Source organism: Alligator sinensis, unplaced genomic scaffold, assembly GCF_000455745.1.
Source record: "Alligator sinensis unplaced genomic scaffold, ASM45574v1 scaffold400_1, whole genome shotgun sequence".
NCBI lineage: Eukaryota > Metazoa > Chordata > Crocodylia > Alligatoridae > Alligator > Alligator sinensis.
The window spans coordinates 843,171-857,114 of record NW_005841897.1 but is presented as its reverse complement, the minus strand read 5'-3'; the positions used below and the strand labels follow the sequence as shown (position 1 = coordinate 857,114).

At 55.6% G+C, this 13,944-nt stretch overlaps 1 protein-coding gene across 1 annotated transcript in view; it reads left to right on the top strand.

Moving 5' to 3' along the window:
* Positions 1-13,944, top strand: part of CASKIN2 (CASK interacting protein 2) — a 50,215-nt gene that overhangs the window by 29,457 nt on the left and 6,814 nt on the right. Inside the window, 10 exon segments of the mRNA XM_014517243.2 lie at positions 5,222-5,273; positions 8,707-8,804; positions 9,367-9,512; positions 9,993-10,088; positions 10,967-11,097; positions 11,562-11,670; positions 12,152-12,260; positions 12,661-12,755; positions 12,926-13,043; positions 13,619-13,813. Of these exon segments, the coding sequence (XP_014372729.2) occupies positions 5,222-5,273; positions 8,707-8,804; positions 9,367-9,512; positions 9,993-10,088; positions 10,967-11,097; positions 11,562-11,670; positions 12,152-12,260; positions 12,661-12,755; positions 12,926-13,043; positions 13,619-13,813 (1,149 nt within the window).

Genomic DNA, 13,944 nt, shown 5'->3' with positions numbered 1-13,944 from the left:
CAGGACCTAGTCCCCTGGCTCCTACGGAGGCTGGAGGGTAGAAGGCTGCTGTGCATGCGGGGGTAGTGTTTGATGCCGAGGGCTGTTGTATGCAGTCAGGGAGCCCCTTACAGCTCTAGTCATCCGTCTTTCCTGGCCTGGTTAATCCAAGGAGCCTTAGTTCCCAGGTGGTTCATTGTCAGGGATGCCGAAGGCTTGGATTGCAGTGAGAGATCCTTCCCCCACCCCCTCTCTTTCCTGGTCTGTCTGCACCCTAGCTTCCCCTAAGCACTGCGGTCTGTCGCAGGAGCTCCTAATCCCCAGGGTAGGGGAGAGCTAATCTTTTGAAAATGGGAACAAAATCTCCTGTAGCCTGGCTGATTGATGTGGCAAGGGCAAACAGCTCTCTCTATCTGCTGTATGTCATCTCGGCCCATCGCACACTCGTATAAATAGGGACCCTCTCTCCTGGGAACATCCTTTGAACCAGCTGTTCGTGAGGGAGCCATAGGTGGCATAAGGCCTGAATGAAGAGGCAGAATGTCTTTGACTGACCCGCTGGTATGCATCCCTCTCCTGTCTCTCTTTCCTTTGCTTCTTCAGCTCGAGCTGCTTCTTCCCCTCACCTTTTTTCCGTCACTCCCCACAACCACAAGAGTCAGGTTGCCTGCCTGGGTTGTCTACCGATCCTAGATCTGCCAGTGACTGTCCACATCACTAAAGCAAGTGGCTTTGCCTCTCTGCACCCCGGTTTACCAATCCAGGCAGCCAAAATATCTTCTTTTCCTACTTCCCTGGAGAAATGCGAGTCTGGCTTCACTAATGCTTGGGGAGTGCCTTGAGGCTTTTAGAGAAGGGAAGGTGCTAAAGGAGTGTAAGTTATTAACACTTCTTTGTTTTGTCCCTCTCTCCCAGCTGCGTTTCAGCACCGCTGGCCTCCCCACCACGCCCCAGGTCCCCTGGCGCTGTTGTGAGCGCACATGTGTGTGCACCGCTGTGCTCGAGCAGGGAGGGAGCTTTGAGGAACTCTGGAATGAGGAACGAATTGGAGGAATTCTCCTCTGTGTGGGGAGTTAAGACGTAGGAATTCTGCTTTACAGATGTTGACAGCTGCATCCCAGGGGAGTTGGGGAGAGAAGCTCGGGTCATCTCAGCTCTGCTTTTCAGACCAGGCATCTCCTGGCCATTTTTCCTTGGAGCTGCTTTGGGAGTAGGATTTCAGGGGATGGGTCTGGCTGTCTGAGCTGGAGGAGATGCTGCTGCCCTCCACACCAGTGGGGTCTGCAGGCTCTTTCGGGTGGTTTCACCAGAGAGAGATGCAGCAGTGTCTTCCATAGTGCAGGATCATGTTGAACACTGTTACATTTGCTTATGGGCTGTGCCCTGCTCCATGGATCTGGCATCAGGTTTGCGTGGGATCCCATTGAAGGTAGCATTAGAAGAGTCGGTGAGCCTCCATGGATGTCTCAAAGCAGCTGAGTTTGAGATGAAGCTATTTTTCTGCGGAGTTGGATGAAGAGCTTAGGGCTGAGGGAGAGAGCATCATTTTTCTTCTCTTGGGTGTTCTCTGTATCTTTCATTTCATGGCAGCTCCATATTTGTCTCTGTTCTGCTTCACTCACAGCCGGAGCAGCCTCCCAGTCTGTTTAGGCCACCACCTCCTACCATTTCTAAGGCAATGAACAACCCCACTGAGCGCTCGCCTACGCTGTGAGCCTTTCCAGCAAGAGTCATTCTAGCGTGTGTAGGGCGCATAAAGATCCCACCGTTCTGGCTGGGTTTTTCCTTCCATAACCCCCTTCTGGCATCAGTTAGCACCTAGAGTGAGTGAGAATGTGCTCTCATTGGGGTCAGGTTCCTACAATGTGGGGAATCTTAGCTCTGGAGGTTTGGACCATAAGCTGTGCGCAAAACTCCAGTGCAAAGCAAAGCACCCCACAGTATCAGATGAGCTGCATGCCCAAACTCAACAACAAGAGAACCAGAAATTGTCACTTTGCTGCCTGGCTCCTCCGAGTGGCACGCTTCTCAAACTGGGGCCTGTGTGCTTAAGCATGCATGCGGCAAACTTCTAGGGACAGAGGGATGGAAGAAGGGAGAGGGGCAATACAAGTGAAGGGAAAGGAAGGAAAAAACTGAAGAACAGCTCTATCATGTCTGTTGGCGAGGTTACAGCATGGTTGGAGTGATAAAGAGTGTTACTTTTTCTGTATCCATAATACAGCATCCTAGGGGTACCAAGCAGGATAACAGAAGTAAACGGGGGAACGCTGCCCAAAACAGTTTGAGAATGACAGTCCTACGGCAGAAAGTAATCACACAGCATAAACACCTGATGCATCAGCATTTCTGCAGCCCCAGTCAGCATAGATTTCAAGTTGAGGCTGAGCCACTTAAGATCCTAGTAAAACTGGTGAAAGAATCACCTGTTTTCTGTGATATTTTTTTTTCTAATGTCTCCTCCACACCACCCAGATCCTTCTCACTCCCTGGCCTGCTTTAGGAACCATTCCAGAAGTGCAAGATGGTCCAAGGGCTACTTGCTGTTTTCCTGGCTTCCTCTGCACTGCTAAAGCACTGGTCCGCTCCAACAGGGCCTCTGTAAACCTGGCACCATAGGGCCTCTGTTTATTGTCTCACAGTGATTCAGATCCAATGCAGCCAATTTACAAGTGGAACCTTATTTTTTCCTAAGTGGCAGTTGTGCAAACACAGCCTAACATCTTAGTGCCAAGCTGGATGCTCCTTCCCATGCTTCACTACCAGCAGTAAATGGTCCATGAGCCAAATGTCATGCCCGCTGGTACTTGCAGAAGCTGAGAGCCCTCCATGGGATTGCCGAGGTGCAGCTGATGGGAGCCTAGTCATTCTCCTGATGATGTACAAGAAGGTATAGACTTCAACTCCCCCTCTCTTGGCCCTGCTGGCTCTACAGAAATAACAGGATAAATCAGAACCAGCATAAATAAAACCATATTTTTGTCATTAACTTTGGCAGTTCTTAGTGAACATCCCCAAGGGAGTAGGTCCCTGGAGTAGAGGAGAGGGCCTTACATACTCACTCTGAAGCGCAGAGCTGCACATTAATGGTTGTCTAGCACTTTGAAGATGAAAAGTCCCTAGGAGAGCTAATTATTATGCTTCCATCTAGGTCTCTCCTGCTTCTTCTGTGCTGGGGTGACTAGTCGCACATCCTTTGCAAGCAGCCACTCAAAGACCATTTTGCATGAATTAACCTGTTTACAGAACATTTTAAACTACAATAATGACTCGAATGAAAACCACCATTCTGCAGTTTCCTTTTAATTAAGTATTGGCAGAAGGAAAGGAGCCTGGCCCTTATTCAACTCTCTTGCTTCTTTTAGTAGGGGTCCCCTACCTTTCCTGTTACAGAGCGTATGCTTATGGCATTGCCCATACAAACAGTGCAGAGAAACAAGGAGAGGAAGGGAGAGCAAGAGAGAGATCTTTAGTGATGGAAAGTCGAGAGGAACTTGAATACAAGGCGGCAGGGCCGCGGAAGATGACCAGAGCTGCGAGGGAGAAGGTGCTTTCTCCCATAACTAACCCAGCAAAATTTCAGCTGTGCTTTTTCCGTTATTGAATCCCACCTTAAGAGTATGGCTCTTCTGGGGCCAAACATCCCATATGAAACAAGAAACCTAATGAAACATAACACATCACGGGCTGGAAGATGCAGCCACCTTGGATGAGAAATAGGTCCTCAGAGTGGCAGTATAGAGCAAAGAGTGATTCAGTCTGACATCTGCTTGCAGGGAAGTCAGGGGTAAAAATGAGACTACAAATAATTAATCCTTTGTCCCCAACCCCCCACCTCCCAACCTTTAAATACATTGTCCCCTTTTTCTTGCCTTTTTACTTAGCAAATAAATTCCAGAGATTGTAATCTTCTCTCAAGCCCCCAGATGAGAAGACAATGTCCTTCCTCTTTGTGGAAGGAAAGAATTAATTTGAATTAATTGCTAGAGGGAGTTGGGATCTTAAATGATCAGTCTGGTGTGTGCATGTGTATGTGCGTGCGCACACATTAGGAGGATGGGGTGGTGGTCTCCACATTTGTATGGTTCCCCACATCCCAGTCTCCAAGGAACAGCGGGGGGTGCACTAGGGTAAAGGAATGCTGAGACAATGCAATTCCTACATTCACAACCGTGACCTCAGCCTCTGCCCAAGCAGCAAAAATGCCAACCATCTGGTCCGTGGGCCATCCCTTGGCACACTGAGTGTGGACAGGGCTTAGGGGTGGAAGCAAAATGTCCCATCTCAGCACTCGTCAAGCACCAGCCTCTATAAATATGAGCGTCCTCACAGGAGAGCTGAACAGCAGTGCCATCCCGTTGGGCAAAGGCCATGGGACAAATCCTGCTGCTCCCTCCTTATGTAACGGGAGCTTGAGGGCTGGAGAGATGCTGGAGGTGGGGGCGGTTGGGCTGCGGTGGCAGGTAGAAAGGAGGAAGGTGGGTGAGATGTGCTAGAGTCTGCTGGGCTCTTTGGAAGAGGGTATGTGGAAGTGTGCGGAGAAGAAGCTGGAGTGAAAGACGGAGAGGACGACAAAGAGATGGGTCAGGTGCTGGTTTGCACACTGGGAGGTCAGTATGGCAAGGCTGGGGCACAGGCAAAGCTTTGTTGTGTACGGGGCTGCCACCAAGGGACTTCAGAGGGCTCGAATCTGAGTCTGGGGCTTGAGTCTGGCTGGGGTAACTTGAGGGGGAAAGCTAAGCACTATCCTGCCAGCCCTGAGCAGGGCAGAAAGGGAGGCAGGGTAGAAACCAAAGCAGAGTGGAGTCAATGGGGAGTCTCGGCAAGGAGCGGTGTTTCCCCTGCCACCAGCACGACCTCTTCAAGTCTTGAGTCAGTCATCAGTGCCTTACTGCACTCCTTGGTCTGATGGCGCTTGTTGTAGCATCGATCCATCTGTGCAGGGGCAGTTGCGATCTCAGGGAGTCCTGGACAAGCAGCATGCGTCTGAAGTGCTTGTACACAGGGGCGGTAGCTTTGTGGGTACGAAGTGTTTGCTACCTCCCAGCTGTCCGTTCTCCCATGGATCTGATATTTCCTGGAGTTTCTCCTCGAACAGAAGGCTGCGAAGGGGAATCGCTGTTTCAGCGGATGCTGCATCCGCTCAAGTAGCGTGTGTTTTCTGGTGCGTCCTGTGTTCACCACGCAGCTTGCCGTGGCTCTGGGGGCTCTACACTGACAGTCTCTTCTCTCCTCTCCACAGAGCTCCTGGGATCAGCTAAGCGCCTGAACGTGAATTACCAGGACACAGATGGGTGAGTGTTTCTCTGACCTTTCCGCTCCCTCCCAGTGGTGCGTTGGCACGTGCAGGTGATGCATCTGGGCCACTAACATCCCCAGCTAAACTTGAGAGCTACTGAACTTGTTATAGTATGTTCGTCTGGCTGGGATCCCGCTGAGTGTATTCTAGAGCTGGTTCAAGCTATCTTCCTGCCTTGGAAAGCCTGCCAAAGGCTGAGATGAACACAATACCATTGCTTAAGTGAGCCCTACAGAATGGGCACAGGAGTCCATCAGACCCAGGATCAATTCTGTGCCAGGCCCATTCACGTTCCTCCCTTTATTCATGGTATAGTCTACTTCATCCATCACCCTCCATATACCCCCAAACAGGAAAAGCTTCAGTCATGAAACAGGAAGGTTGCTAAATAACAACAGTCATCTCTTATAAATCCAAGTGCTTAGAAGCAAGGCTGTTACAGGTTAGGGAACCACAGGTTGTACACTGCCCATCTCATAAACAAACCCGTTATCAAGGGCAAAAGATGCTTCATCTCTGCTTTAACCCTGACCGATAGTTTGCTGGTGCTCTGCGTGTATTATTTTGCTACTTAATTTCAAGACATACGCATTTTCATTTAGGAGACTGTTAAATGGGAAACACTGGTAGTATATTTATTGGACAGCAGAACTTTTTGATAAGAGGAAGCGAATATGGATAGTGTAGGAAGAATACTGCACATGTATTCACGTAATAGGAAGAGCGTTCCTAAAAGTGATAGTAATGGTAGTTTGTAGCGAAATGCTGCGTGCGTGCATTTGAAGCTGATCGATTTGTCAGTGAAGTAAAGATGTGTAATGAGCACGTGCCCGTTTTCAGAAGGACTTTTGTGGCGCTTATGTTTTTAAATTCCTGATGAAAGAGTCGTATTTCTTGGGTCGGAGAAAAGGGAGCTGGTGGTGTGATGAGTCACACGTTTCTTTGCACTCAATAGGAATAGTGTGTGCACGCGCTGCTGGGGGGGGCCGTTGGAAATTTATGATGTTTTAACTCTGCATTTGGTTTGTAAATGATATGGTGAGCAAGCGTGTTTATTTAGCTAGGGATGAAGTTGTTTTGGCTTTTTGCCTTCCTTTACTTCCTACGTGTGCGGAGCTAAAGGGAGACGGTTTCACCTTTTGTAGTCAGCAAGGTGTGCAGCTGTTCCCTTCGTTGATGAAACAAAGCACAAGTGTTGCCAGCGAGGCATTGCTGCCGTCGGGGCATACCTACCGCAATCCGCCCGTTCACCGCGTAGCGGCACTCCCCGTGTATGGCACGGCCTGGCCTCTGAACGCAGTAAACGTGGCTCAGAGGTCAGCTGAGGTCAGTGTCCTGATCCCAAGCGAGATGCACGCTGCAGCCTGTGCCTCCTGCACGAAGCAGAAGTGCCTCCTGGCCGAGCCCATGGGTGCCAGGCTGGCTCCGTTCCTTCAGACGTGGCTGCGGGTAACGAGAGCGCACACAGCAATCCAAGATGGGGCATTGCAGAATACGAAGGGGCCCTACCCTCCTGCTCCTGGTACAAGGCAGCGGCAAAGTGATCGCCCGCTGGCAGATTACTTGCTGCAGGTTGGGTTTCACACACGCTCCTGTGGAGCCCCGGGCCCGGCAAGCTCAGGATCTTGGAGCATTCAAGGCGCTCTTTTCCCGCCAGGCTTGCCTCCGAGCGCTGAGTTCCCATGCTGGTTCCCGTCAGCTCTGCGCCTCCTTTGGTCAGACGCAGCCCTATGCATGAATGAAGCTGCCCGGAGCAGGGGGAGCGGCGGGAAGGAGGGAGTGCTCTAGACAAACAAGCCTCTTTCACAGCCCGGGAACACAGGGCTCATTCATTCTCGCTGGCCTCACACACACTGCCGTGGGCTTCTGACAGGGGGAGAGTCGTCACGCTGGCACCGAGACTGTGACGGTCGGAGCAGGCGAGGGGGGTACAGCTGGCAGGGGGTGGGGACAGGCCCAGGAATGGCCTGGAAAACTGGCTGAAAACCTGCCTTGGCTGCCACTGCCCAGAGAGGAGAGAAAACAGGCCCTATGATGAGAAGCTGAGAGCCATGGGACTCTTCAGCCTGGAAAAGCGCAGGCTCAGGGCGGACCTGGTGGCTGCCTAGAAGTCCATCAGGATCTGGGGGAACGTCTGTACACCAGAGTGCCCCAAGGGATAGCAAGGGCCAATGGTCATAAACGCCTCCAAGACCATTTTAGGCTGGACGTAAGGAAAAATGTCTTTACTGTCCGAGCCCCCAAAGCCTGGAATAGACTCCCTCCAGAAGTGGTGCAGGCACCTACTCTGGACTCATTCAAGAAATGCTTGGATGCTTATCTTGCTGGGATCCTTTGACCCTGGCTGACTACCCGCCCCTGGGGCAGGGCGCTGCGCTTGATGATCTTCAAGGTCCCTTCCAGCCCTAATGTCTATGAAATCTGTGAGTGTGGAGTGCTCCCACGCTAACAGGAATCTCTGGCACCTCTCCGGTGCAGCACTGGTTCATCACAAGGCCCTTGGCCAACCTCAAGGAGCCCATGCAGTGCCAGGCATGGGTTAGGTGGCTGCATCCGCCTTCTGCTGACAGGGAAACTGAGGCATAGGGAACCATGCCGACTCAAGGCTCAGCACTGGAGCTCGCTGGAGCCAGCAAGCACAACAGGGGCTCTGGCACAGGTGTCTTCAGAGCTGGGCTTGGAAGCTGGCACGTGCTGGACTGGGGAGCCCGGAGGAATTTAGCGCATCAGGCAGGCCAGCACCGAGAACAGAGTTGGCTGGGGGGGCTGGATGTGGGAAGGAGGGCACACAGGTGGTGCTCTCTGAATTGGCCTGTCCTGCAGGAGCTCTCTGGACGGGGAGGAGTGGGGTATAGCTTGCTTGAAAGATCAGGTCCATCTCCTCGAACTCAAAGGCATTTGGCTGAAGGCACAAGGGGCTTTCAGAGAAGAGGTGCCCCCTCCCAACTGCTTCGTGCTCTGGGCCCTGCCTGGCCAGGGTCAGATGGGGTAGTGGTGCTGTAGAAGAGAAAAGCCTGGACAGTGCCGTGAAGCACACAGCTGTTGTGTCGGGTCTTAGCCCTCATTTTTGGAGGAGAGCTGGTCCTTCATGTTTCAGGTGGCTGGGCCTCTGCGTGCAAGGTGTGTGTTGGGGGAACACGGTCACAGCAACATTGCACCAAACTCCTCCTTGGCAGAACTTCCCTCCAGTGAGCGGTCATGGTGTTTAATTTGATTGATAATGGGGAGATCCTGGGGACGGCCTCAGCCACAGCAGCCGGATCTGGGCCGGGAAAATGCAGGGGTGATGGACACCCAGCTCAGGAGACCTTCTGGTTTGCAGAGGAGAGAAATGGCAACCTCTGCCCGCAGGTGGGACTGGGCTCTGGGAGGAGACGGACCCAGGGAGCTTGCCGCTCCTGACACCCTTGTCTTGTGGCTGTCCACAGGTTCTCCGCCTTGCACCATGCGGCTCTGGGCGGGAGCCTGGAGCTCATCTCCCTGCTGCTGGAGGCACAGGCCACTGTTGACATCAAGGACAGCAACGGTAAGCAAGTGGCTTGTATCAGACCCAAGTCCTTGGCACTGCTGCTCCTCGCCCCACTCCAGTGAGGGGAGAGACCACCCCAGCCACAGCAACCCAAGGAAGGAGAAAGGCCTCCCTGCCTGCTGCTGCCTCAATGACAAGAACAACCCTTTCCCACCACTCCCCTATCCCTTCTGGGGACCAAGATCAGGCAGGAATTTGAAAGTGCCCTTCTCTCCCAACCTCAGAGGGTATCTGCTCCCCCTATAGCAGATGACCCCCTACAGGCTGTGCTGTGCCCCATTGGAGCACAACAGCTGTAGAAACACTCCAACCCCTCACCTTGCAAGCTACTTTCAGGCTAGGATGAAGCAGCTTGTTTGACTGCTGCTCTCCAGTGTGGCGCTGATCTGGGGGCTGAGGTGGGTCCATGTGGTACCATCTCCTTGGCAGCCCCCAGCTGGATCTGAGCCCTCCAGGTTTGAGGTCTTGCCCCCTGCCTGGGGGCTCCCCCAGTGCCAGTGCAGGTGTCAGGCCAAGAGCCAGCCTGCCTCAGCCCACTCCTGGTGTGGTTTCCCATCAGGGATGCGCCCACTGCACTATGCTGCCTGGCAGGGCAGGGTGGAGCCAGTCCGTATGCTGCTGCGGGCATCAGCCACGGTCAACATGGCATCACTGGACGGGCAGATCCCGCTGCACCTCTCTGCGCAGTATGGGCACTACGAGGTGGTGAGTGAGTGGGCATGGGGCTGGAGGGAGGGGATGGGAGTTGCAGGAGCCAGGTGCCCTCAGCAGCACCTACCTGCCCTCCATGGGCCACGTGTGACAGCACCACTGCAGATCCTAATGTCCGGTGGTCTCCACCCAGACCCAGCTCCTCCCTGGGCTTGTGACAGGGAAGGCCAGGAGCCACTTGCCAGCTGGTGCCTTGTGGGAGCCCTCATGCCATTACCTGTCAGGGCACCCCTGCCTGGTGAAACGCGGGAGGTGGTTTGCCATGGAGCGGCCAAGTGGTTCCGTGAAGGCCCTGGAAATCTATGAAATGCCAGATGGAGGGAGCTGGCCTGCTGTGTGCTCCCCAGCACAGATCACATCCTGGGCAGGCTGCTGTCCCAGCAGGGCTGTCCCCAGCGGGAAGGTTGGAGGGAGGGACAAGGCGCGTGGCCAGCCTGCCTCACTTCCTCACGGGGCCCTGTCACTCTCCCGCAGTCGGAGATGCTGCTGCAGCACCAGTCCAACCCCTGCCTCATCAACAAAGCTAAGAAAACCCCCCTGGACCTGGCCTGCGAGTTCGGTCGGCTGAAGGTAAGGGCACAGCCACCCTCCACCACACTGACGGGGCTTGGTCCGCAATCAGTCATTAATGGATTTGCAATCAGGGAGCACCTTGCCTGAGTGGGGGCTGCCAGTTGGTCCTGGGGTGGAACCCAGACATCTGGACCCCCAGCCCTACCCCGGTCCACACTCCCACTGCAGGTGGTTCCCAGACAGGCTGAGCCTCCCTGATCCCCGCAGGCACTGAGGGGCACGGCTAGGGTTGCAAGCCTCAGCTTCCAGTCTGTCAGGGCTTGAAGGATTCCTGGGGCAGGTGCAAGGGCCCCACTGTGATCCTAGGAGCCTAGCGAGATTGAAACCACGCACCTGGGCTGGGCAGTGCCATCCAGCCAGCAATGGAACTGCCACAGACTGTCCCACGTGCCCTTCTGGTTTGGATGGAGCCATCTTTCTATTTCTGAGCAGGAAAAGCTATAAATAGTGCAGCACAAATAAACCAGCCCAGCCCTGGGGCTGCCCCATGACACCCCCGCTTCTCTGTGTGTCATGCAGGCCAGGGTGGCACATGCCAGGGCCTTGGGCACTGTCTGAATGGGGGCCTTGTGGGAGCAGCTATTCCTGTCTGCTGTGACCTTCCCAGCTACCACTCCAGGGCACCAACAGTCAGGCCCCTGACGGTGGCTGGGGCGGTAGCCAAGCTTTGCCCTTCTCTGGCCCCTGCTGCTGAGGATGTGTGTGGGCCTGGGGCAAGGGAGGGGCAGGTCAGGACAGCCTGCGTGGAGGGGTGGCCGCCTCGTCCCTTCTGATGCCCCGTGAGCCGCCTGCCTGGGGGCAGTGGCAGGGAACATGATGTTCACACCCCTCCTTCCTCAGGCCCTCAGTTGCTCAGCCATCTCCTCCCACCCTAGGTGGCCCAGTTGCTGCTGAACAGTCACATGTGTGTTGCGCTCCTGGAGGGACAGTCAAAAGACTCAAGCGACCCCAACTACACCACCCCTCTGCACCTAGCAGCCAAGAACGGGCACAAGGAGATCATCAGGTAACAGCCGGGGCTCCAGGAGCAGCCAGTTCCCGTCCCTTCCTCACCCACCTGGGCCCTTGGCAGTGCCAGAGCACAGTGCCCAAATGTCTCTCCTCCCTCCCTGCTCCCTAGAGGGTCCCCACCAGCTCCCCCCTGCTTGTCCCAGTCCTCACCTTGGAGGGCAGTTCCCATTGCTCCTCTGCCCCTTCCTTCTGCCCCAAACTCTCCAGTCCTCTTTCCACTATCAGCCTGGCGCTCTCCAGCCCCTGCACCCCACAGCAAGAATCAGCATGTTCAGCTTTGGTCTCTGATGACCCAAGACCATAGCTTTGATCCAGAACTTATTGAGCCCAAGCTCTGCTGTACCAGCCCCCGTACCCTGGCCCCAGGTGCCCTGCCCCTGTGCCCACGCTGTCATCCCAGCTCCTGGTGCCCTCCCACTTCTGCACCATGGTGGTTGATTCTTTCCTCCCCTCCCACAGGCAGCTACTGAAAGCTGGGATCGAGATCAACAAGCAGACCAAGACAGGAACAGCTCTGCATGAGGCGGCACTGTACGGGAAGACGGAGGTGGTGCGCCTGCTGCTGGAAGTGAGCTGGAGGGCTGTTGCTGAGAGGAAGGGGAGAGAGTGGCTGGAGATGGAGAGAGTTTGTCGTGGGGGCTGATGGCAGAGGGCAGATGTAGCTCTGGCTTGGTTCTGCGGTGGGCAAGGCAAGAGGCAGCCTAGGACCCAGCTGCAGGGGCTACAACAAAGCCAGCGTAGCAAGCGTGAGCCTCCCCAACTAGCGGCACTCTGGGGCTTGCTCCTTACCCAGCCCCATTCCCACTCCACATTGGTCCCCCATGGCCTGAAGCAGCTGGAGGAGCAAGGCACTCTTCTTCCCAGGGTTTCTAAGAGCTGGGCTCCTTCTTTGCCCTTGGGAGGTCTCTGGGCACAGGAGGTCCCACCTGGTCTCACAGCTGCAGTTCTAGCAGTTCAGTGCTGGGGCAGCTTCAATCTGAGGTGCTGCACAAGACGAGAGCCCCCGACCCTGGTGCTAAGGGGGCCTCTCGCTGGATTTCTCATGGCAGGGTGGTGTGGACGTGAACATCCGCAACACCTACAACCAGACGGCCCTGGACATCGTGAACCAGTTCACCACCTCTCACGCCAGCAAGGACATCAAGCAGCTGCTGAGAGGTGAGCTGGCTCTGGGCCTAATGCCTCAGCTTTGTTCCATAAGAGGCTGGTATCACAGCATCCCAGCCAGCCCCTGGCGGGGGCTGCTTACCTGGCTTGGTCTGACCTGATGCTGGCAAAAGCCTCCTTGCAAGATGTGTATGGGACTGTCCCAGCCCTCCTCTTACCCCAGCTAACCTGGCTTTGAGTGCTGAGGCCACAGACCTGCATCTGCCATGGGGACATACACCCCTACCTGGGGCACACATTTGGGATTGAGACCAGCACCCAGCTGTGTCATTAATGTTCTCTTCTGTCCTGTTCTCGCTCTCTCTGCCTTCCATCCCTCTTCTCCCTTCTCTTGCTTCCCCTTCACCCACTCTCCACCATCCTCTTTCTTCCCTTCTTCCCTTGTCTTCAGAGGCATCAGGAATCCTGAAAGTCCGGGCGCTGAAGGATTTTTGGAACCTGCACGACCCAACAGCTCTCAACATTCGGGCAGGAGATGTCATCACGGTGAGCAAATGCCCACGGACCAGGGGCACCCCAGTAGCTGGGAGCCTCCCACAGCTGGGGCTCCTATGCTGCCCCATGCATTGGCTTCTGCTGGAGCAGCTGTGATGGGTGCACCCCCGCTTGCTCCTACCCTTGAAAACTCGCCCTCATCCCCCCATCTCACCCGGCAGGTCCTGGAGCAGCATGCGGACGGGCGCTGGAAGGGGCACATCCACGATGCTCAGAAAGGCACGGACCGAGTGGGCTACTTCCCTCCCTCCATTGTCGAGGTCATCAGCAAGCGAGCAGGTGAGCACCGCCCCGGCAGGAGCATGGAGTGTGTGTGGGGGGCCAGAGTGTCTGTCACCGTGTCTGCTCCCCTGCCCCCCGCCACCACTAACATTCACCCCTTTCCCCACCAGTCAGCAGAGCCTGTACCCCCACCCCTACAGCAACACAGTCAGGAGACAGGGTGGGGGGGTCCAGAGCACCCCCTTCTAGCCTCGAGGGGTGTGGGTAGGGTCCGTACCTGCGGGTGGGTCAGGTAGCGATTGCCCTCGGCTGGGGCCTGGCATTCAGATCCTGCTCTCTGCAGGAGTCAGGTTGGTGTCAGCCTCAGTCCTGCAGAGGTTTGAGCCTAGCTCCTCCACCAGCCCCTGATTTCATCCCAGCAGAGCTGCTGCCAGGTCAGGAGAGTGGAGCCAGGTCAGGGCTGAGACACGGAGTCCAGGGCTCAGCAGAACTTAGGCCAGGCTGGGAAGGTCCATCAGTCCCGACTGCACCAGACTCACACAGCTGAGCCCCCCGCCCAGCCCCACAAGGTGCAGTGTCCTGTCCTGCCCCCATGCCCTGCCTTGACGCACCTGTTTTGTCTTTGGATGCAGGTGCAACTCTTCCCCGCGCAGCGCCCGCACCCCAGCACCAGGGCCTCCCCGTGGGCCCGCAGCCCGGCATTGCTGCCCCCCGGGGCGAGCTGCAGCCGCTCCCAGACGATACTCCGCAGCCAGCCCTCCTCAGCAGCCCGGCTGCCTACGGCCACCTCACCCTGCCCAGGATGGCCCCCGGGCCTGAGAGCTCAGGTCAGGGTCTCCGCTGGGGAGAAGAAGACAGGGGTGGGATTGGAGCCCTTTCCCCCACTGTCCTGGCCTTTGTGTGGGAGGGAGAACATCTCCCTCCAGCTCTGAGGGAGCCTGGCTGAGAGGGAAGCAAG